Source organism: Haemorhous mexicanus, chromosome Z (assembly GCF_027477595.1).
Source record: "Haemorhous mexicanus isolate bHaeMex1 chromosome Z, bHaeMex1.pri, whole genome shotgun sequence".
NCBI lineage: Eukaryota > Metazoa > Chordata > Aves > Passeriformes > Fringillidae > Haemorhous > Haemorhous mexicanus.
The window spans coordinates 63,923,049-63,948,227 of NC_082381.1; the positions used below are offsets into that span (position 1 = coordinate 63,923,049).

Sequence of the window (25,179 nt, forward strand, 5' to 3'; positions counted from 1 at the left end):
CTAGAACAACTTTGCAAGTTGTACCTAAAATCTTAACAATTGTGACTGAAAAGCATGGAGTGCTGTTAGGTCTGCCCTTAAATTGCGACTAAGCTCAAGAAAACACCTCACTGCCTCCTTGCTGATGATACTTTCCATTTTGTAACATTACTTTGTGTGTGTGTGCTGAAAGCTAAGCATTCATCTCAACATTCTGATCCTTATTAATTAAGGTAGTAGTTGTCAAATAATATTCTTTCCCTTCAGCTGTTTTCAACAGCCAGTATATTCAAGGAGAAACCATTTGGCACATTGTGAAAAACTGAGTAACATTATCCAGTGACACAAAAGCCCTAGGCAATAGTAATTTGATTGATGCTTGGATGTTTATGAATCAGAAGACAGTCTCTGCATTTTTCTTCCTTTGTTACTTGAATGTGATTTATAAAAGCTTACTTGTCATAAGTTTTGCTAGATACATAGTCCCAACACGTACAAAAAGCTTGCCTAAGTCCTTATTTGCATGATAGAAATGCAGGAGGTGGTTTCCTCTGGAACTGAGGCCTGACAAATCTTATAATAATATTACATTGTTACATTGGAAACTATGTAAATTAACCTTTAGATAATTATTCTTGTATCTTTTTCAGTTGTCAGTATTTGGCATTGACATCCTAGGTCTACAGCTGCTGCAGATGTGCCTATGTTTGTTTTCTAGGATAACACGCAGGAGGATAGCTTGCTATATTCAGTGGTGAGTGAATGTAGCAACTGAAGTCAAGCAATCCTTATGTGTGCTTCCAGTAAAGTATGTTGGGGCTGGATGTAGAGGAAAGGTGCTATAAGATGGTTGAAAGCCATCCCTAACCTGGCTGCACCCAATCAACCTCAAGTTCTTTTCCATCTGGCAAGTTTAACTTTCCAAAGTTCTGATCAACCCATAACCAGCAGGTTCTCACTGTAATTTTGTCCCTGCTTCCTTGAATAGATTATTTTTATGTGATCAGCCACACAAAGCAAAAACAATGAAAAGTTTCAAATCTTAGAAATGAATGCACACCTGTGTAAAGTCATGAAATTCTTGGTGAAAGACACGGGATGGTAATGGGGTTTTACTGGCTTCTTTCTCTCCTTTAGTGTTTTGAGAAGTAACTCACTTTTCCACAGAAATGAGAGGGGAACGCGTCTTCAAAGCAAAAATATTCATATGAACTAGTCAGTTGAGTCAGGCACGTTCCTCTTCTCCCCCAGCTGAAAACACAAAACACTTTGCTTCAATGGCAACCTTTTTATACCCTTTCGAGGCCTCCCCTGATGCCTTTCCCATTGGTTGAGTACTTAGGGACTTAACAGTCTCTCCCCACCGCATATCTTTCTTTCCTCTCCCGTTTCACCTTTCTCCTTTTTTAGTTAGTGTTCAACATAGCTTCTTTCTTGGTTCCCAACAGCACTTAGCAGTTTCAACGAACAGATCAAATAAACCATACATAGACTCTAGGTAACAAGTAGAAAACAGAATTAACACTTTTCCTTCATTTACCCCATAGTTCTTTTGTGCTGAAGCAAAATCCTCTTTCATCTCTCACAGGGAGGTATCTTTTTAACCTCTGCTATGCTACAGCAGTTTGATTTGCTTAATATCAGTCTGACAGTGCTGTTACAGAGAAAGTATGCTGTCCAGCTACAGCAGACAGGTTATTAATTAAGTTACAGTGGAGCAAGAGGACACTTGTTGAGACTTGCTCAGTCTCTCCCCCCAGTCTGATACTCATAACCCCACATCTTCAGTGCTTCACTGTCCTTAACCAGTGAAACGTGGGCAGAAAAGCCTTAGGGAGTCAACATTAGATGGCTTTAAGAGCAGGTGAAGTTACATATCACGTATACGTAGCAGCTGAGATGGTAAGGATGGCGTGGTTTGTCGGGGTCCATGTACTATGCAACACGAAACACGCGTGGAAGGGCTGGGCAGCAAGCTGATCAACCAGCCCCTTGCATGGGCAGCTCCCAGCCCAGCGCTGGTGCCTGCGGGAGTGCGGCCCCGGGAGCGGAGCGCTCCAGGCACCGAGCGGGGGCTGCCCCGCCCCACCCTGCGCTCCGCCGGGAGAGGGCAGCGCTCCCTTCCCGAGGGCGCCGGGGGCTCCCCCACCCGTGGCCGGGGTGCCGTCGGGGCCGCGCATGGGTCCCCGCAGGGGTCCCGCCATGCATTCCCTGTCCTATCGAGCAGCTCGGGGTCTGCTCCCCGGGAGCCTCCCGGCGCCGGGGGCTGTCACAAAGCGCCTTTGTTATCCTGATTCCGCGGGCTGCCGGGGCGGGGGCGGCGCATCCGCGGGCCCGGGCGCGCCCCGCAGCGCTCCCGCGGGCGGCTCGGCGGCACCGCCTCCCTGCCCGCCTCCCTCCGTCCCTCCCTGCCCGGCGGCGGCGGAGCCTGCCCCGGGACGCCACGCGGAGGTAAGGCGGCGCTGCCGCGGAGGGCGTGCGCGGCCCGCGGCACCTGCTGCCCCGCGGCCCCTGGGCCGCTGCGCCGGGCGGGGGGCGGTGGATCGTGCCGAGCCTTCGCCGGCGCGCCGCGTCGAGCTCCGAGGAGCCGCGGCGATGTTCCGCCGGCTGGGACCGCGCCCCGGCGGACTCCGCTGGGGTCCGCGCAAGCCTTTGCGTGCGCTGTCATTCTCCTTCAGAGCCCCAAAAGGCGAAGAGGGATTTGAGTGTGGCTTTGTCGGTTTTTAATATATGTTGTTGTTTGTTTTCCTGTTTTAAGTTCACTACTTTGCCATAAAAGCTACTCTCTTTTTTTTTTCCCCCCTAGTTTTTGCCTCAGTGGGGACGAGGTATTCGGTCTTAATCATAAAGGTGCTTGCCTTTCTCATACAGAGCAAAAGAAGTTTTTAACTACGTTACTCTTAACTTTTTTAATAGCCAAGAATTTAAAGGAAATTAAAGCTTTTCTAATGGTAAAATTCTGAGAAACTCCTTTCGAAGCAACACCTTTGCAAGGAAAGGTGTTTCAAAGAAACACCTTTTGTTGGGGCACTGCTGTGCGCAGCTTAGAGATGTGCCAGGCTCTAAAAATCCTTCTTCATTTTTATGGACTTAACTCCTGCCTCTGTATCTGATCTTATACAAAAATGGATGAAGTTCTTCTCATAAATCTTTTAAGGCACACAGATGTGACTGAAAATCTACCAGATGTTTTATTTTACAGAAGTAATTTGCTCTTTACTGCACGTTGTGGAAATAGGCTATCAGGGGGCATTTTACTAAGCTGGATTTTTCCACATAAGTAAAGATGGAACTGTATTCTGTAAACTCGGTATGAAAAATTGACAGGACAACATCTGGTGGAAATACTGAACTACTTAAATGCTTTTGTTTTTCCACAATGGGTTTGAATATTAACTGAAACAACGAAACTGATTGTGTAGGTGTATCTCGATAATAGACAACTCATCTGGCGTTCTCAGTTAACTTGCAAATTAGACATTTATGCCTATGATTTGCAGAATTTTCAAAACTTCCAGATTCTCCTACCAACTAGTTGAGTTGTATCTTTCAGGCTTAGCATCATTAAGACAAGCAGACACCACCAAACTACATTAATAGTTAAAAGAGGGCTATGAGGTTGCACTTCTCAATGGAAACTGCGCTTTGATTATTAGAATTACGTTTAATGAATTTTGGTATAAATTTTTTTCCTGCTTCTTAGTGTAGAGCTTGTAGCACAGTTCTAGCAGTCCATGAAGGTGAAATACCAATTACAAAAGTATCTTTAAATACACAGAATATCCTCCTGCTTTGTTAATTATAGCAGTTTGGTGGATGGCCAAGCCTGAGGCATGATGAAGTGTCACAAGCTAGCACTGGAGCCCTCATTTGGATGAATTTGTAGAACCATGAGTTTCTGGTCTGTTTCTTTGCTACCTTGTCATTCGGCTGTACAAGTGTGCTGCATGAACTCTTTAAAGGGTTTGCTGTTGCGCTGGTCCCATGGGTTCACAGTGCCCAAACTAGGGAATGCTAGTAGTAAATGCTAAAGCCATTAAAATTTCATAATTAGAAATCTACTGTCTGTCAAAACAGATGTTAAAAGAGTGAGATAAGACAGGTGTCCCACAACATTATCAAACTTTTTTTTTTTTTTTTTTTTGTTTCAGTAGCCTTAGTAATACATTTGATTTTATTTTTGTCTTTCGGTAATGTATAACCCACATTTCACATTTTTCAGGTTTCTTAACTCTAGGGCCCCATTTTCTTTTTAGTTGAAATGAAAATGCTACATTAAGAAGGTTAATACGGGAATAGATAAATAATGTATTTTGCCAACCTCAGTAGCAGGCTTCTGTCAGAAGAGAATTTCTAAAACCCAAGACTGTTCTTTAAAGAGGTGAAGAAGTGTGGTCCTTTTTTGGAGACTCTTGAATTCCCATCTTAGGATCACAAAATGGCTATGCTTTTAACAAATTAATTTGTACATATTTTGATATTTCAATAGCCCTGAATGGGGTGATTTTTTTTAAAATAAGATTTAAGCTTCTGTTTGTCTCAAATTGTTGAGAAGAGTGACATTTTAAAAGATGGTTAGCTGCACTACTTCTGTTCAGTTGCCTTCAAGAGCAGCTAATGTCTGGTGAAGTAATCAACACAAGTGCAAACTGCTTGATGATGAAAGTGATAGGCAAAGGTTTATTTCACCTCTCAGTTTGAATAGTGTTAGAAGACAGTAACTGAATGTGCTTGTGAAGCTATGAACTGAGGGTTCTGCTTTGTCCCCTCCCTATCCTCCAATGTTCTAGATATTCAGGAGACCCCAGTGGGAAAATGGAAGATCACGTCAAAAACCTTAGCTGTAAAGTTAAATCTCTGACTTTTGTGAATGTAGTATTTATTATGCATGTATTTTCAGCTTGCTCATTTTTCCCCTTTCATTTATTTTGTCCAAGATCTTTTTGTCAGGTTCTGAAAAAAGATCTGTACTTAAAAGAATGTTCTGTACCATATTTGACCTGATGGCTGTGCAGTGTAGTTCCTGGTGCTGGGGAAGTTGTGAGCAAGACTTTGGTGTACTAGCATAATGTAACTCAGATGGCATCTATAAATTCAAGAACACAGTTTAGTTCTGTTGCTGTGCTTTTATAGTGGGAGCTGTGGGATGAGTGTTATTAATGGACACTGGCTTGCCTGTGAGCACCATACTGAAATCTCACAAGTTTTTAAGAGTATTAAGATCTGAGAAACTTAAACAGACTTTTTGCATGGTCAAAAAAAAAAAAAAAGAAAGGTGATAATGGTTAGTTATGCAATCAACATGCAGAAGAGAGCTCAGTAGAAGACCTCTTGATCTGCATGTGCGGCTAGACTTCTACAAGACATTTTGGTAGGACAAATATATTGGGTTTTAAACCATTACAAATGATGCTCTGAGTATTCCTGCTTGCCTTTCAGCAGCCTCTGGGTGGGATGTGTCCCTGCTTTATTGTTGTTTTGGTTGACTACAAATAGACATTTAATGTGCCTGTCTTGAGGCACATATAGCAGTAATAAAACTAATTCTCAGTGTTTTATAGACATGAGTTTCTGTGTGACCATCACCAAAAAGAAGTGTAGTTAAAAAGGAAGAATTGAATTCCAGGGCACCTCGGCAGCATTGTTTAGGGTTTATTTACATAGTATATTTTTGGGTTTAGGGTTTATTTAAATAGTATATTTCAGTCAGTTGCTTTGCTGTTACGAAGCAGCAGATCTGTGGCACAGAGGTGAGGGATTGTGATCTGAAAGGAGAATGTAGCAAACAGAGAAAAGACCTTATGTTTTGTTACCTTTGAATTTATACATGGGAGTATGAAATTCATGTTTTATACCACTGCTCATGCTTTGCATCTGTCTGTAAGGCACAGTATTTTTGTAGAAACTGATCTAGTGCAGCTTAATGAGCCGTGGAGGCTTGCTGGAGCAGCCACAGACTATGAAGTTCAGTGAAGTTTGTATAAGTGACTGCTGGATTGCAGAGCAGCATCAAAGCCAAAGTCCTGTCTTCACCTTCTCTGTCTCTTTCTTCTACAGTGATATGCTTTATTTACAGGGAAGAGGAGAGAGGTGCATTGCTGGTTGTGAGCTGGGTTGCTGTAGGATCAGGAAGTGCCCTTCTGTGTTTAGGAAAATGCTGTATAGACAATAAGTGCTAGGACAGCCAATAGTAGTCACAGTGTTGGCTGGTAGAAATGCCTTTCTGCTGATCCTTAAATAATTCTTCGCCTTATCTAATTTCTTGGTGTGTACAGAGTAAAAATGTTTGATAACTGACATCTTACAGTGCAGTTAAGTAAATAATGGATGTTTTTATTTTCCATTGGTTTATTTTCTTATTGTGGTCCACCTAACATATCATAATAATTGGGGAACCCATGCTGTAAAATGCTAAAATTTATAATGTTAAAAAAAACTGAATATATGACAGTCTCATAATTGACAACCAGTAAATAAAATATTGCGTGAAGAATATCGGAATTATATATTCCAGCTATGACTGAAACCTCTGCTGCAAGTCTTTTCAGTTTGCACCACATCACAATATATGATTCTATTAATTTAGCTGCTAAACTGGATGCTGAGAAGGGTTTTTTTTGTGTGTATAGATAAATTTTGTTACTGCTGTCATTGGCAGTGTGGGCAATGCCTGAAACCAGACCTGTTTGTTCGATGCCTGTTGTGCTGGTTTCTGTGTCAGAGGCACAGATGTCAGAGGAAGGGATCAGGTGTTGCTCTGTGGAATTATGTGCATTCATGATGTCGGGAGCTTGACCCTGCCCTTGCTATGTGGGGTAGGACTCTGCCTTAGCGCTGGAGAGGCTTTGTCTGCGTGGCATTTTGTGTGTGCTGGGGGCCCTGCCTTTTGTGGATGTGGGCAGTGCTTTGCTGTACAGAGGAGGTGAACGGTGAGTAGTAAGCTGCATGTATTGTGTCTCTTTCAGTCCCTCGACCTGAAATGGAGATTGCACAAGTGCTGTGCTGTAGCCAGAGCTGAGTATTTCCTCCGTACGTGCATCCTCTTCTTCCTGCCTCTCCCAGTCACTTCCAGCAGCCAGACTGAGTTACTGGAAGCCCCAGACAGAGGAAAGACGTGAGCCATTCATGTGCTTTTTTTGCTAAACAACCAGCATTCTTCAGAGTGTGAGAAAAGCAAAAGAAGCCACTTAGTGCTGTGTGTTGATATTTACTGATTCTTCTGAGAAAGCAGTGAGTACCATTAGATACTCCTTTGCATCCAGGAATCCATTATGAGCTGGTTTGTCAGGCCAAGTACACAGGGAAAGTACTGATACTCTTTCAGCATGGTTCTGTTCTAATCAGTGCTTGGTTGGTTCTGATGAACTTATTCATCCACTCAGGATTCATGGTGAGCTAGGTACTTAGTATTTCTGATTGCTCAGGCTCCCAGGGGATCCACAGTGTGATAAAAGCCAGGTGGAGGTAAGCCAGGATGGCACCCTCTCTCCAGACAGTTGTGTTTGTATTTGCCAATACAAAACAAGTTTATTGTGCTGGTGACGAAATTTTTATCCTCCAAAGGAAGAGTTATGTTTTCTTGCTCACACTTTCTGTAGGATAGGGAGACTAGACTGGATACCTGCCTATCTCATCCTTGCAGAGGAGATAGATGTTGAGTTACATCTCTTAAGGCTTTGGGGGACAGAATAATCATTTGACAAAAGCATCCAAGAGCAGTTCTTACTTGCTTGGCATGGTATAATGATTGGAATGTGCTCGTGTTTTTTGTAGTGGAGATGGTGGGTTTTAGTTTGGATGTGTTCCTTTAAAGATTGAGAACCATTGTAGGTGGAGGAGTTTTATACATTGGAATAGAGCAATGGTGTCATGTGGCTGACTGATGTCTCTCTTGTTTCAAACAGCCATGAAGTGATGCCCACTTCAGAAGAGCAGCAGTAATTGTGAGGGCTGGGGTAGATATTAATTTGCGCCATCTGTTCTGTCAGTTAACACTTGTGTAAGGCTCTGCTATAAACTACTCCTTGTGGAACTGATGTTACTGTCTTGTAACTCTGTTTTCTTCTGTACCAACAGGGCTGTGCTTCCCGTGCTGGTGCTCTGAAGGTTGGGCTCAGGATAATGTTCCTGGAAACTGCAGAGCTTTGTCTGTTGAAGTGAGATGCCATGGAGTCAGCTGGAGGACACCTCCTTTCTGCACAGAAAATAAGAAGCCCCTCTGTCTGAAGCTTGCTGCTGAATAGGCTGGCTGGATTAGTGTTCGCCTTGATAGCTTTTTCTTACAGCACGAAAGGTTTGGATGCTTTTTGGCTGAATCTTTGTGAACCGTGATATTGTAAGGGATTTTGCCTTGTTTTAGAACTGCAGAAATGTGTGGATTTGTGAATGTACTTGAATTGATGGTCACCCGAAGATGAGAATTAACAAATTTGAGGTTTAAAAGGACTATATGCATGGATGGTAATCTTTGGCTTCAATTGAAGCCATGCATTTAATTTCTGCATTTGTAGGCAGAGAACTTCTCAAATCCTATCTGACTCATACAATGCTGTATATATACATTAACATGCCATGAGCTGCACAAATGGAATAGTTTCTTGGAAACTATTCCACTGTAAAAACAAGGCCACATCTGAGCTGAGACAGCCCTCTCTTAAGACAGACTTCTTTTTGGGTAGCCTGTTTCAGCAGGTTGAAGAAGTCTTGTGCATAGTAGCTGAGCCCACCTTGCTGCTTGTAAAGGTATTGCTTCTGGTATGCTTTTCTCATGAAAGGAACACTACTTTTAGACTATGAATTTTGAGGGTGTAGTGAATCTCAAGTATAATGATGGAAATCAGAGTTGACTGTGCTGACTGTCGCTGTATGAGATCTGGTGATGGCTTGTCTCAGTAGCTTGCTGTTTATGGTAGTTGAGGCAACCTGCCCTGGGTATGACTTCTATGAAGTCATAGTCATTTTGAAAAAAATCAACACCAGATACTTGGGATATTGGTGGGGAGTAAAATTTGCTACAATGCAGTTCAAGTTCAATTTTTTTACTTCTAGGGATAAATGCTGAAATTCCTGCTCCTCAGTTGGCTGCAGCTAGGAGTGTCTCAGCAGCTGGGCTCAGCCTGACCTGTTATGTTCAATGTTTCTGTTAGCTGAAATGCATGTGACATGTTAACTAATACCAGCCACCCCTCCTCCAGACTTACATAGGCATTATTTCACCAGTGTTTTCTCATTCTGGGGAGATTTGGAGTAATTGATAAGCTTAATATCATTTCTCCACCTTGCCCCCCCAGTTCTGGAAGATATTGACCTAGTTTGCAGACTGAATTGCACATTATATTAAGGCCTCATCATGGGTGTCTAGTAATTCCACTGGTTTATTCTGTTTGTAGATGCTGTGACAATGGAGTTAAGCTGCTCTGAAGTACCTCTTTATGTAAGTCCTACAACACTAGGCTTCTGCCTGGAGAGTTGCTTTTTTTTGGGTAATAGCTCATTCAAAATCAGGATGAATGAAACTGAAATCCATTCTCTGATTTTCTGAGACTGGAGGCTGTTGAACGTTGCTGTCTGATGAGGCATATGTGAAAGTGATAGTTTCCAGCAGTGCAACTCAGCTCTCTGAAGGAAGTGTTAAATTATTTCCCCTTTGTGATAATTATTTTGTTCTCCTTCTATTCTTAATTGCAGTTTTCAAAAGCAGTTTTACTGCCTCTGAAGAGACACCTCTCATTCACTTTCCCACAATTTTTCGTTGTTCTTTTTCCTTACAAAATTCCAAACTACCATTCTCTCAGTTTCCACAAAGCAGGAAATTTTGTGTTATGTAAAAAAATAAGTTGAAATTTATAACCAAATGGATATTTTTTTCTGCAAAACCTGATATAATTGCTTAAAAGAGATGAACTGCAAGTTTAAAAACAAGTAGTAACATGGGTGAGGACATACATTGGATGACTTAAATTTTTTTTGTGCCTTCAAGGGGATGTGATTGTGAGTATTAAAACTTGGTAACTCTGACAGTTATTATTAAGAAAAGTTATTGTGTTTTTTGTACCTTTTCTGCTTTGCAATGAGGGTAGCAGGAGTACATGGATGATGCCTAGCGGGAAAATGAGAGAACACTGAATGGTTTTCAAAAGGATGGTAAAAGATGAAACAAAGACAGAAACAAAGCAATTATCTGCTTATTGTCATGAGATGGGGATGGAAGAGGAGGAATACAAATAATCTGTACCTTGGAGTTACTAAGGAACATATTATTGGTAATGCACCAGCATGATTTTTAATTGTATATGTCAGCTTTAGACTTGGAACCTCAGGCTTGCAAAAATTAGATGCAGTATCTTTAAGGACATCAGGAGAAAAGTATTTTTGAGGCCTGCTCATGTGGTGTTTATTGGTTGGTGCAAGGCTTTAAAAATAAATTTTTCCAGGAAAAGTGATAAGGGACATGGTGATATCTGATCTGACTGATCTGGTATCTTCTCATAGTAGGGTAACTGACCACTTCGCAAAGGGCATGCAGTGGTTTTCAATCCAGGTTGCTGAAAATGAAACATTTGATACTGTGTCTCGCAGAAAATCCTTATGGATGATAAAGAAGGGGAAGATTAATATAAAGAAAGATGTACGGGTACTGCAAGAGCTCTTGGGGTAGAGAGAAAGGTATTACAAGTGACAAGTCCTTAAATGTCATACTTAAGGCTACTTTAGTACTTTGATTAGAACCCTATGAGTCAGATGTAGGCTTGCAAATTATATGTAAACTTATTGACATCATAGTTTTGGGAGATGCTGGTTAGGACCCAGAAGAATTTAGTGATTACGTGGGAAGATTGAATTTTCCCACCTGTTATTCATGCCAGTGAAAAGTGGAAGGAATGGTTCAAAACTGTGCTTTTGAATACTAATAATGGTACATCTCTTATGAACAAGGGACTCACCAGGGGGAGGCTTGGAATGTTTTAGTCACTTGTAGTGTGTTGGATGAGAGAATGTGATTTCAGTTGAGAACATTCACCCGGGGCTTTGCACAGGTGAGAATCTGTGCCAGATCTAAGTAAGCTTTGCTGGTTGTCGTCCTGTGCTTTGGTAACTTTCCAGTTGCGGTCTTCAGCCTCTCACCAGCCCAGGAGAATAAATACCAGAGAGGGCTCATAACTTGCTAGAAACCCAGTGAGAGCAGTTTGAATTGTCACCGACTCCTTTTCTTGTGGGGGTAGCAGATGGAGATGGTGTCTTTCTTGTGGGTCCCCAGTGTCCTAACATACCTGAGGATAGTGAAGAAAAATGGACTGCCAGGGACTTGCAGTGAGAGTACCTGGGGTGATTTTCCCAGAACTTGTAGTAATTTTTTGACAGTCTCCTATATTTATTTCTGTGTGTATGTGTGGGAAAGATTGAAAGTTTTCTTTCAACCCACATCTGAAACTTGGAGAAGTCTTAGCAGATCTTTTACTGACCATTTGAAGTCGATGTAGTTAATCTAATGAGTTGGTGCCTGAAAGTGTTGCAGATTCACAATCTTGCACATCACAGTGTTGCTCATAGTCAGAGTGCCTTTGCAGTGTGTTTGGGAAGATCAAAGAGTTCTGAGTGTCCTAAAAAAGAGGGCAGTTACCTTCTTTAGTTAGATCCAATTATTTCATAAGTTCTGGAAACTCCTTCCAACTGCTTCTGCTTTACTTGAGTGACTTTGTTGGAAAATACAATCAAATCAGCATTTGAATTAAACATGAAAGCCCCTTCTGATTATTCAGTTCCTTTGTCAGTTTTCATTAAGCAGCTCTCTGACAAGCTGAGCTTGTCTAAATGTTGTTCTGTCTCCATTGTCTGAATGCTACTTTCATGTTCCATAAGAAGGGATGGAGAAAACATCTCTGGAAAACTGAGGAAACATGACAAATACTTACACTGCTGTGAATTTAGGTTTCTCTTTGAGGTATGCCAGTCCCTTCTAAAGGCCGCAGTGGAACTCCAGAATACTGTGTCATGGCAGTTGCACACTGTGCACATGTGACTTCAAATATGTCAGCATATGGTTCTAACACATTGTTTTCCACAGAAAAGTGGAAGAGATCAAAAGGTAGCAAGTAATCTCTTCTTTCCAGCTTCTGTGAAAGCATAGGTTTTGTCCATTGGGGGAGGGAGAAATCTGCTGTATGCTGGGTCCAAAATTCGGATGCTTTTCACACTGTGTGTAAACCTGCTTAGCATCTATATCCACTGGATTTTACCCTTTTCTTTGTTGTAATGATGTCTGTTTTGAGAGGTTTGTATTTCATGTCACATTGTCTGAGAATAACTACAGTTTTGTGTTTATAATACACATTTTTAAAGATTATGTGTAGGATATTTTGTTGATTCACTGTTAACGCAGTTGGAGCATATGTCCATACAGTGCTGCTACTTCATACTGTCACACTTCAGCATGAAGTGTGACACTGAATTGCTGAATTTCTTGGCAAATCTAAAATAGTATGTAATCTTGTTAGCCTAGTGATGGCTGTTCTGTTTTGTTACCTAAGAGGAAATGCTTTCCGAAAGCTCAAGGATCTTGCTGATTTGATATAATTTTTGTGAAATATCATATAATACTCTATGCAATTACTCTATTTTGAAAATGAATTATTTAATACACTTCTTCTCCATTTAATTTTGGTGGCAGCAGTACATTAAAATCTAATTACAGCACACATCAGTGCCATGATTTAAAAAATAAATGGCAGTGAAAAAGAAAATCAAGTATTTGAAGCACATTTCCTCAGTTAATTTGAGGAGCCTATTTCTGCCTTCTAGAACAGCAAACTACTGTTAACCACTCTATAAAATTACTCTTTAAAAGCCAATCTAGTTTTCAGGATTGAGTAGCCAAGAACACACTGACAGTTCATAGACATCTCTTTTTTAAATGCTAATAATATGTCATTTAAGTATATAGAACTTGAATGTAAGTAGCTTTTGCCCTCCTAAATTATGCTTTTTTAAAACTGATACAAATAAAATTATATTTAGCCAATTCTATCTGTAAGAGGAGAAGTAAGCTGAGTTTTTAATTTCATTGTGTACTTAAGACAGCATATGGAATAAAACCTCACTATCTTCTGGAAGACACTTGTCTCATTGTAGATGGAAAAAAGGACATTCATGAAAGATGAAAGATAAAAGCAAAATATTTGATGAAGCACGCTTCAGATATTACAGAATTTATGTACTGCAGTTGTTCCTCCTATTGTATGCAGTTTTTAGTGTGGAGAAACAACTCTCCCTCATGGAAAAGTGTTCCTTCTTATTTAATGGTAAGTAACTGGTTTTTGTTAGTTTTGAATAAAAGTTATTGATTACCAACTCTGATATTGGCAAAGAAATACCTTACTACCGTGGGGCAAACATACTGTGGAAGTAGTGAGCTCCCAGGAGCAGTAAAATAAGTGTTCACAGACATTTGTAAATTATTTTCTGCTGGGAGCCTTAGGAATGTTTCCTATGGGAACAGGAGAGATAAATAAATGCTGATCCACAGGATATATTCCCAGCAGTTTTGTGGAGACACCAAAGGGACCTGATCTCCCCAGGAGATGGTGCTGAAGGTTGTGTATCTGTCTTTCCAAAGAAACTTTTGGATGTTAATTCTCTGTGAGGAGGCAGAAGCAGAAGCTCCTGCCTTCAAGACTCACGATCTCCTGGAAATTATAACTTCCATTTGCTCTTGTGCTGCAAGGTGCTTGCTATTCTCAAAATGTACATTCCTAAGCTATCACATGCTCCTATGTAACCAGTGGAGCTGGCTTAGAGTCCTCAAGGTCTAGGCCTAATTCACCTCTCTTGTGTTCTGTTACACAAAGTCTCCCTCTTAAGGTGTCTCTGCTCCAATGTTTTTACTCGGGGACAGTTTTGTTTCTGACACTGTTACAGCTTCCTGGGCGAAGCATAGGTGCCAAGGAGAGAGAGAGGTGCTTAGTACTGATGTATGGAAGTATTCCTACAGGGAAGTTTTGGGGGGGTTCTCTGGCTCGGTTGGGAAGGGGAGAGAGTGGGATGTGGCACCAGGCTGCTTGCAGCTGCTGTGTCTGAGGGCCTGGAGGCTCTCAGACTTTGGCTAAGCTCAGTGATGGTCTTTGCCTGGGCTGGCTCTGCAAAGTGCCAAACACTATTCCAGCATGCTTTTGCATGATTTGAGTGGGAAGTGGCAGTAGGACTTAGATATTGATTGCGAGTAGTTGATTGATCCTTGCCAAGCTGTCTGCCTTCCCAGTTCCTCCATGCTGTAGTTGATGTTTGAAGAGGGGTGGAAGGGGATGATTTTCCATGGTTGGATACAGCTTTTGTATTTGCTGCTCTTGCCAGGTAGTCAGTATCTTCCAGCATGCCCTTTGTGGAAAGAAGATGATATCTAGCCTGTCTTGTCATTCTGTGCTTTCACATTCTTTGGCCATAATTCTGGGCCTGTCTGTGTATTCAGTGAGGCTGACACGGCTGCCTTACTTAGACTTCAAAATACAAAAAATAAGTGTGGTTTAAAATGTAAATTTGTATTGGCCTGCCAGCATGCCCTTGCTAATGCACAGAGCTGTGTTGCACAGAGCTGATCCAGCTCTGGCTGGAGTCAGGAGTAATTTGTTGTTGTCTGCTCTGGGAGCCTGGTCAGGTCAATCATAGGAAGCCTGCATGGGGCTGCACAAAAGAGTATGCACAGGCTGGTCTCTGGGTGGCAGCTTGCTGCCAGAATGAGACTAAGAAAAGGTATCTGAAAAATGGGACCTATTTTAAAAGATATGAAAGAAAAGAAAGGGTGCTTCAAAGGGTGTCCATCAGCAGGCAGATAATTTTTGTTCCACTGGTATAGTAATTTTTTCCCCCTCAGCCCTTAAACTGAGATTTTTCTGGGCAGGGACTTTGTGTTCACATGTTTTTGTGTAGTGTCTGCAGCAGTAGAGCCCTGGTGTTACATAGGACATGAGAATAATAACTAGTCTGATTTGTATGTTTTAAATCAAGTCAACTGAAAGAGATTACTCCTTTTCTTTTAGTCAGCAGTTTCATGTCAGAAGGGAAGTTAATTTTCTTATTGCAGAAATTTTCTGACCCGTGTTAACAGCTCTTTCTTAAGCTTCCTAATTCCACCATGCTACTTTGTACATGAACATAAGCTGTTGTGTCCCTGACAGCAAAACACCGAATGATATTTTCAATGATAGACGAGCAAGAACATTAATGTATGTTTAGGCAATGGGTTTAAAATTTTTTCTATTTCTTCTGCTTTCTCCCTTCCCCTTTCTGATAAAAATATTCCAGATATTTTTATTTTTAACCAGTGGTTCCAGAATTAAAAGATATCCCATTTATTTATTTATTAATTACTTTTTTATGCTATGCTGTTACCATATGGGACTCTGAAAATTTTTTTCCAACTTAGCTGTTGTAACTGTTGGATAATAAGCTAAACACAGCTTTTAAAACTGGTGGTGGCAAGGTAAGGAAAATAAAGTCAGCTTGATATAAAGTGCTGATTTGCTATAGACTTGTGCTGTGGTTCAGATTGTTTAAAAACACTGATAGATTAATTCTGCCTGAGTGGTCAGTTCCATGACTGTCTCTTATACTGCTGCTGACATAGAGCAGGCATAAAAAGCACAAAGCCAGCATAAGCTCTGTATTGTATGCTCTCACTGATGCCTTAGGATTTTAGCTTTTATGTTTTTCATATATTTGTAATCCTGCAATTCTTTAGTGTATAGCCCTAAATTCCATACAGAGTGTTAGCTACTGCTTTCCCATTTTGACCAGAGAAAACAATTCCTCTCCAGGCCTGGGAATCAAGGACACCTCACTGTCTCAGGCCCTGAGAAATGTAGACGAAAGTGAGTTGTGGGGAGCAAACCTGGGGTAAATGACTTTATTACCTGAAGCTGTAATTGGAGGATTAACTCCCGAAATGCAAATGGGCCAAACTTACAAAAGTATAAAAACCCATGACCCTTCATCCCTTTTGGGAGTCGCCCCAAATGTACCTGGGGGCCCTTCAATAAATGTAACTGCTTTTTGTTCCCTAAATTTTGTCTGGTCTCTCTTTTTAGGTAGCCCCACCAGGCATCATCACTAATTCAGCAAAAATGAAGTTGTGTTCCGAGGTCTGACATGGGTCAGGTAGTGTGGCTGGATGTTGCTTATGGTGACATGGAAGTGGTGTTGCTGCTGTCTGTATCTTAAATTGAGTAAAGTACTGGTTGAGAGGAATGGGGGCTAAACAGAAGAAATTCCTCAGGACTGAGGAGGACAATTTTTTTTGTGGTAAGATAATTCCATAGAAAATAAAGGCCTGGAAAGCATTTGGACATACTGCATGTGCCCTGAATGAAAAGCATATGTCTAATACATGATTTTTAAAGTGCATGATGTTAGAGGCAGCTTAACAGTGTGCAGTAGCATAGAGACTTGCAGACATACGTATGTCATGACCTGTTACTTTGTTTCTTCTTATTAGATGATTTTTTTCTTTTTTTTTCTTTTTTTTTTTTTTTTAATTCAGTTAGATTCTAATTCCTATTGCTGGAGGCAAATTTTGCAGTTCTGAACAAAACCCCCTGTTTTTCTGTCTGTGTCTCTGAAGAGAGTGAACCTTTGTTGAGGCTAGTGGGGAGGTAGAAGGTGTAACTCATTTTGAGACATCACCTTTGGGTAAAAGCCAGTGTATGCAATTTCAGAAACTCCCAATATGGCAGATGCATTTAAGTCTGTCACTGAAAAGGGAGTATTGCAATAAGCTTGACTGAAAACACACGAGGTTTAAGGATGGTCTCCTATTAAACCCCACAAACAACATAAAACAACCCTTTATCTCTCTTCCCCTAATCAAGGCCAAAGACTTGTTAAGCTGTTAAAGAAGCACAAAGTATGTACCAGGCACAGGAGGTGGGAGAGGCCAGACAGGGATTGTTTGGGAGGGAGGAAGTTCACAGTGCTGTTTGTTGGGGGACTGTGTGAATGGTGTTTTCAAGCAGGGTGGGGAAAATCCATCTCTGAGGAGTAAACTTGGGCAGCTTTTATCCTGCTGTGAGGCAGGGGAGTCAGCTAGTTAATTTGTCAGTATCTCCTCCATCCTTCTTTGCTTGGATGGAGGAGGTACTGATGCTTTTGTGATACTGAGTACTTTTGTGGTACTCAGTACTGATACTGAGTACTTTTGTGGTCAGTTTGGATTTAATAGAGTACTTAGTTTTTTTCCAGTTTATATGGGCTACTGATTCAAAAAGGTGGCTCTAACTTCTACCAGTACTTACTTTTTCTTTTAAGAAGGGACTGCATCTGAACCATAGTGAGGAACTTCCTGCGTTTTCATATCAGAAGAGGGAAGCTTATTAGGCAATTAGCTTCATTAGGAAATTTCTCTTTTAGTGCTTTTCTATTCAAGGTAGTGCTGGGACCTTGCTAGAGGCATCCTTCAGATTTTGTTTTGGTGGTCACTGAACACTTTTGTCACTCTTTTGACAAGAACACAGAGCTGCCTCAGCTGCAAGTCAGTGGACTTCTGTGTGCTGTATTGCCTTAAGCACCTGTGGGGGTGATGCTTCTTACTTGTGCTGGAGGTATCTGTGCAAATGCATCCTCTGCATTTCTCAGAAACCTGCCACATACTGAAGAGATGCCGGCAGGTAGTTGGTGCATAAGGCTGATGTGGTTTGGAGAACCTGCTGTGGTGCACTTCCCTATGTTGGCAGTGGCTTTTCCATCGGCTCAGGGGCTGAACACTGGCCTTGGGCTAATGAGTGAGTTTCTCTGGGTGCTGGTGGAGTTTTGCAGTGTGAATCAACAGAGGACTGGCTCTGCTAGAAGCAACTCTGCATGCATATTCAATTTGTATGGAAGTGTATGTGTGGGCTTTTGGACAATATGTAATGTAAAATATAACTCTATCAACATGTACTTGTCTCCAGGAATGTATGTGGAATTATGCTTATTGCATTACTCTGGATAGAAAAATAATCATACTCAGTTGCTTCTTCCCCTAAGTTATTAAATGGGGGGGGGGGGGGGGGGGGGGGAATCCACCCTGGTTTTTATTGCTATTTTTAGCTATAAAGTTAGAAAGCTAATGCTTCTAGAGAAATGTTCAGCTTTTTTCTCTTTTTTTGTTCAGTTTGTAACTTCTTCCCTCCCCTGAATGCAGTGTTGCTGTTTCATTGTGTGCTGAATCCCATTGCATTCAATTCAGTTGGAATGCATGCTTTTTAAACAAGTCCATAACTGCATTTGCTGCAATCTGTACACAAGATCTGTCTGGTGGACATTATAAAAACATCACAGAACATTGGAAAGGCATATTTATAACTTTTTCTTGCTATTAATGTTTTGAATATGATTGACTTGGGTTCATTTAGAATTTCCCTACTGCTAAAATTTCCCTATTTTAGCATCTTTTGTGTGGAAGTGTTCACAGTTGCAGGTGAGTTGCAGGAGGGTCATTAAAACTGTATGGCTGCTACTGTTCTTGTCCAGGCACAAGTAAACTATAAACATTTTCTGAAGTGAGTCTTCTCAACAGTGACAAAATATTTATGTGAAATTGCAGAGGCCAATAGCAGCTGACATAGAGGAAAATATTCCTGTTATTGCTGGCAATACTTGGAGATTTGCACTTACTTCAGTGTGTTGGGACTTGTGTTTTGGGAACAATTAAGCCTTTGTTTTACCCCAGCACATAAATGTTTTTCTTACAGCATGTAATTACAGAACTGGTATTTCTTTGTCCTGTTACATTTAGAGATGATATCCTTGAAAGCCCTGGATAAAATTTTACTTCTCAAGCTATTATGCTACATACTTATTTTAGTAAGGAAATTTTTAGCGTGGTTTAGAGTGTGTTATTTTTATGGTAAAAAGCTGCTTTGAAAGTAGATTTATCCACGCTATGTATACATGGATAGACAGCAATTGTTGAAATTAAGCATAGTGGCCTGGATCTGGAAGTCCTCTAAAGATCCTTTTGTATTGCACCTGTTTTGCTGGGGCAGGTTCCTGGTGAGGAAGATGGTGGTTTTCAGAGTGGAAGAAGCTCAGTTCACCTTAATGGCCAGTTTATAATTTATAGAGGCATGAAGTGTCTGGCAGCACGCCAGGGGTGAGGCATAGTGGAAGTGCCATGGTGAAACCTTCAGCCCCTCCTGCCTGCCTGGATGCTGCTGTATTTCAGCTGTGAGGGATTCCTACCCACATTGCCTCCTTCTCCTCACAAAGCCTGCTGGGATGCAGAACAGAGTCAGATGAGTGTCAGGAGGTGGAAGATCTCCCAAGTCTGGCCTTTGCTGCTTCCTACCCAGGACATGGGCTTCAGTGGACGCTGCTGCTGCGCGCCTGACATGGTCACTTCTCAAGTGCCCTAGACAAACCAAGGGAAAGTGTATGTCTGAAAAACCTGATTGGTCACACTGAAAGAGTGCATAGACCTATAAATCTTACTGAAAACACAAACCCTTCTAATCTCCTCCCTGGTGCCAGTGCCAGGACAGTGTCTTCCCTGGTAATAAAAGGTAGGCTTTACTTTATGGATCCCAGAGAGGTAAAAACTAACACTTCCTCAGCCGCAGGTTTAATGTCTTTGGAGTTGAATCTGTGTCTCGCTTAAGGTCCCCCTAACTGCAATGTCTTCTCCCCAATTCCTGTGTATGCTTTTCTGGTTTTTATTTAAGGATTACAATGACAATCTTGGCTTTCTTTAAATTGATGTCAAAACTCCTCTTGGCTGCAATGGGCTGAGGACTTATCCCATGTTCTTTTTCTTCTGTTTTCTGGTATCTTTTTGCAGTCAAAAGTGTTGATGCAGCTGAAGTTCTCTGCTGTTACAAGTCCGAATGGTGTTTGAGAGATCTCCATTTTCCATGTGTTCCTGTGGTGGTTCTGTAGAGATGAATACCTTTTTTTAGCCATGCCTGTGTAAATCTAAGTAAGATAGGGACTGGTCAGTCTCAGTAATTGCTCTTTGACTTAAAAATTTGTTTTCTCTGCAAGTCCATCAGAATCAACATTCCCCTGCACCTACCTGAGAAACGAGCTGTGGCCAGGGACTGTGTTTATTTGCTGAGATGCTGAAGTGGCACATCCTTTCCCTTGCTTTGATTAAGTGGGGACTGAACTATCTGAGGTTCACATGGATCCTGAAAGCATGCTTAAGCATACCTACACATAGAAATCAAGCTCTTTCTGTTACATTTTTCCGGGTCTATGAGGATACAGGTAACCTTATTAAGGCAAGGAAAGACTTGGGAGAGAGGTTAGGCTGTTGTTAAAAGAATGAACCTGTTAAAATGGTTTCAAAGACATCTAGCAACTGGATTGTCAAGAATCTGGCTCTCCTGGATCCATGCTCTCACAGCTGCTTTGTATTCAGTGTCCTTGGCCACTTTTTCAAAGATGAGGTGCCAGTGTGACTTACCTCATTTGGGTTTTGGTATCTGGAGGATAAGCTTAAATTTTATTTTTAGAAATGGAGAAGAAACAGTTGGGATGTGTTTCCAGTTTCAGTGCCTGGAACAAACTCAGACCAAACATCATTCTGTAGAAGGCAGAGAACGCTTTCTCATGTCAGGTGGTGTGTATACTCTAATCTATTTCTGTTGATTTTGCTCTTTTTTACTGATATATGAGTTAGGGCTTAATTACTTACTTTTAAATGCCAATAACGTAGTTTTAGTTTCTTTGTGCCTTAGTAGTAAAAGTCAGTGCCAGGGTTTTTTTCAGACTTGAGATGGTGCTTTGGTCATGCCTTGCAGAATGGGTTGTGAAGCAGTGGAGAAGACTTTCTCTCACGTGTGGTGACAGTGATGCTGGGCAAATGAGTTTTGTAAGTGTGAATTTCTCAGGGAACTCCCCAAAAAGTGTTTCATTGTTGTTTATGCAGACCATTTAATTGCTGTAATAGTTAAGTGAATGTGCTTTGATAGAAAACCTGGACTGAGCACTCTGGCTCTGCCAGGAAGCAGTGCTTTCACAAAAGAGGCGTCATCTCCGACAAAGCTCCGGGAAAGCCTTGTGAAGCAGACAGACATTTCTTTGGTGGAAGACAAAATTACTGCATCTCATTGCAAGATCTAGCCAATGCTCCCCTCTCGATTGTGTGCCTTGTTAGGAAAGGAGGAGGAAGGTGGGAGCTGGAATTGCTCCCACTCCTGTGACTCTGAGTTAATTTGTCTGTGGTGGAAAGATCTTTTCAGGTAGCTCCTGCTGCAGCCTGCTCCTGGGGCTGGACTGACCTTGCTTGAGGGACTCAGGATATAAATACTTCTGCAGGGATTGAGTATAAAACTTGAATTGCTTTCTCAAGGCATTTTTCTACGTGGGAGTTTTCTAGAATGGACTGCATGTGATCTTTTTAGGAAAAAAAAGTGATTAAATAGGTCCTGTTCTATATTTGGCTTCACACAGAGACAATTTGAAAGTAAACTGATACATGTTTTAGTAGCAGCAGCAGCAAGAAGAAATATGTTTGAACGGAGCAACATGAAACAGGAATATCTGAACTCAGGATAGAAAGTGCTGGAGATGATGATGATAGGAGCTTGCATGAATTTACTGTTTCTGATGCCAGGTGTGATAACTGTATAGCATCAAAAATAATATTCCACTATTACTTTCTGTGTTATCTCTGAATCATATACTGTATTATAGGGTTTAGCCTCTTTTTGGATAGTTTGAGGCTTTCCAATTGAATCACTTAATTGTTTGGCCAGACACAAGGTAGCTGCCAATTTGCCTTCTTTCTGTAAAATCTTTGTTTAAATGACCATGACTTTGATTTTCTTTAGTGTTGTAAGGAGTGAGCTCTATAAAACTTGCTTTTTATTATATACACATGAGCTTTCCACTGTCTTTTTTCCTCTAGACAAGGATTTGTGAAATTCTCCCTCATGCTTATATATTATGTAATGTAATTAGTTTAAGATGTTTCTCTCTCCTTTGTGAACCCACGTTAACATTTTTTAAAAAGATGCAATATGGCTAAAATTTGGCTTGAATTTTTTTCCCCGCCATCAGTGGCTTACTGAGAAATGTTTCCACAGAATATCTCCCTTGTTTTGCATAGTTAGGGCAAAGAAAACAAGGAAGTTATGTGGCTGTACACTTTCTCTGTCTCAGGGGTCCAGAGGGCATAGAGATGATTTGGGAATTGTGGCCTCAAGTGCCCATGTGGAAGAAATTCTGCTGTGCTTCTGTTTACCTGGCAGCTGTCAGCTGAACGCACTGGAGCAGACTGTGGAGGATCTTCGGAGACTTACCCTATTCCTGTCTCCCCACATTATTACTCAAGAGGACCCAAATGGTTATTCATAACTACAATAAATTATTTAAAAAAAAAGATTGTTTTAATAACAACAGTAAAAACAGCAACTACAATAATAATAACAACACATGCTGGTTATAGTTGTGCAAAACCCGAAGAGAAATAGGAGAAAGCACTTTGCAGCCATAATAACACTTCAGACCACTAAAAAGAGGGGTGCTATCAGTGTCTGGGGATGACAGGCATGTTTGCTCTCGATACTGAACTCATAATGTTTTTTACATCTGTCCTTATTTACCTCTACCCCAGTTCATTAGATTTGTCTGCATTGATGAGGAAAACACCTGCAGAATTATAATTGTTATGAGGGACGAGAAGGATGTCCTTGGGGAAGGCAGGCCGAGATGTGAAGTTGTTGAGGGTGGCAAGAGTCACACCGCAGTGAAGTGTTTGGCTTATAGTGAGCAGGGTAAGGACAGTCAGAGGCATAAGTGTGGTTTTCAGCCACAGAATTTTCTGTGCTACTGTGTTGTGCTTTGTTTTTTATGAGACTTGTTTATGGAGCCAGTGGGGTCAGTGCTGTGGTAACTGTTTGAACAGAGCAGGACAGGCATCCTTGGAAATATGGCTTAGATATTCTTCTAGCATGCTTCTGCCAGGTGTTGGGGCAATTCTGCCTTATTTAGAACAACTGTAGCACTCAGGAACTGTGCTGTAGCACACTGTCCTCCTCCTCAAGGAAATGCAGCTTGATCTAAATTTCCTCCCTCAGACTTGTCAGGCATTTGTTATTGTTTGCCCCTTCTTAGATCCTTTTCCTGTTCTTTTTTGAAGCTATTGTATGACAGGTTTTTCTTGGCTGGTTGCTTTCTATTTACTATAAAGAAACCCACAGACAGATATCTGGGAACTAGTGTTCTTTGAAACCGTTTGTAGAATTGCATTGGTGCTTCTTTTTGAAAACTTAAGTCTAAGGTATTTTAAATCACTTCTGGTTTTTTTTTTTATTTTTTAAAACAAAACTTGCTTTTGTAAATAACAAAATATTTGGGTTCAGGTTATTCTGATGCATTTTAAATAAAAAAGCCAATTATATTTGTGTGGAAGACATTATTTAAAAGGCGTTTTTTAAAATTAGCTTTGCTATTGCAGGCTTAAAAACAGTGTTGTTTTCTAAGTGGAAGTAGGAAACTGAAGATTTATCACTGTATCAAAGCATCTGTATAGTAGAATTATGAAGATTACAATAAACTTAGACCTGTATTATACATCAGTGGGTCTGTTGAAGATGAGAAATTTACTGGATGTTTCAGAATGTACTTTCAATTTCAGGAACAAGCGACTATACATGCAAAATTTGACAAAGACATTTACCTCCCTGTGGATGCTGAGTTTTATTTTGTTTATGACAGATCCCTGAAGAGACACATAATGTTTGCTGAGCAAGTTAGTGACAACACTCTTCAGTCCATAGCTCCAGGTGTGCCTTAGTTCATGTTTATATTTTTCCATTCTTTGCTCTACCCCCAACTCCATTTCAAAGTGCAGCATGACTGGACAGTTTGATAGAACTGTTTTATGTCTCTGTGATGGAGAAAATGCAGGGATTTGAATGATGGGCTTTAGGATCCAGGCTGAGTTTGACTCTCCATAGGTGATCCTGCCTTTTGTAGTAATCCATGCCAATGCAGTATCAGATTAAGCTTTACTGGACTTGCACCATGGGGCATGCATTAAAGTGCAGTCTTCAGGGATAACATAAGTTTTAATGTGACTTGATCCTGTGCCACAACTGTTTGCCTCTGGTAATCCTAACACCTGCAAAAGTCCTGTTATTTCTGAGCCTTCTGTTGGTGCAGCTGTCAGCCTGGCTCGCAAGACCCTCCTGCTTGTGATGCTCAGAGTTCTGCTTGAGCTGCACATGGTACAGAAGTGTCTGGGAAACTGTTCCAGGGTGCCTCGCTGGAAACAGGGCACGTCTGTGTTGTCTCCCATCTGGCTCTCTGCCCTGGGCTTGTCTCCCTCATGGAAGTAGCGTACACCCTGCTTGTCACCTTTATTGTGTGCTTTGTGACCTTGTCATTTGTGTGAGTAGGAGGCTATAAGATGTGGCGTACCTGTGCAATAGGATCTACTTGTTTTCTCTTGTGTTCTAAAGGGTATTTGGGGTCTGAAAATAAGCAGAGAGTATAAAAAAGGGAAGTTCATTGCTGTTACATAGTGGCTTCTCTGAACCTGTAAATGCTAAATAATTGTCATGGATTACAACTGGGGAAAATACAATGCTAGGCTTGTTCCAAGTTGGTTTTAATTTTGTTTGTAAAAATCTCAGCATATTCTGTGACACTGTTAAATGGTTGCTTCTGGGATAGGAGCAAAATCTGATGGCTACAGGCAGCCCTTAATCACAACAAAAGCCATGAACAGATTACAATAAAATGTGAGCTCAAACTATATCCCTGCTGATATTAGTGTTATTTAATGGTAGCCAAATTGCACATAAGGGAACACAGAGCACTTTAAAAACAACTAGTTGTGGTAAGTACATGCTTCCTTCTGCTGTTACTAGATTGCACATGTACTCGTAGCTTTTCAGAGTACATTGGGAGACTTAGACTTGCCCTTAGTACATCAGGTTTAACTCTCCAGTGAGAGGTACAGCTTGCCCCTCTTAAATATCCTCTTTTAGGCATCCACCCTGCCTTAGATGTCAAAGGAGTAGGAGAGAAAGACAAAACGCTGAAGAGGTTAAAGGGAAAAACTCCCTGGACTTTGAGGGTCCCAGCTGTAAGTAACAGAATTGGTGCAGCATTTAATCAAGTTTGCCAAGACCCAACAGTGCATTAGTTAAAAGCTTTTGGGTTTTGGCCTGGGTAAATGCAAAGTCAGTTTTAATAAATAGATGTATTATTCAGAATTCATTTTGC

At 41.1% G+C, this 25,179-nt stretch overlaps 1 protein-coding gene across 12 annotated transcripts in view; it reads left to right on the forward strand.

The window, feature by feature from the left end:
- The first annotated feature begins 2,371 nt into the window (after positions 1–2,371).
- ARHGEF28 (Rho guanine nucleotide exchange factor 28) overlaps positions 2,372–25,179 on the forward strand; it is a 119,566-nt gene continuing 96,758 nt past the window's right edge. For 2 of the 12 annotated variants that reach the window (XM_059873690.1, XM_059873682.1), the window contains exon 1: positions 16,090–16,269. In XM_059873690.1, coding sequence (XP_059729673.1) covers positions 16,215–16,269 — 55 coding nt within the window. In that variant the 5' untranslated portion in view covers positions 16,090–16,214. Of the gene's footprint in view, positions 2,431–6,944; positions 7,210–8,055; positions 8,273–9,368; positions 9,413–16,085; positions 16,270–25,179 lie in introns of those variants that run through there. The other 10 variants (XM_059873677.1, XM_059873681.1, XM_059873686.1 and 7 more) reach the window with 9 other exon arrangements.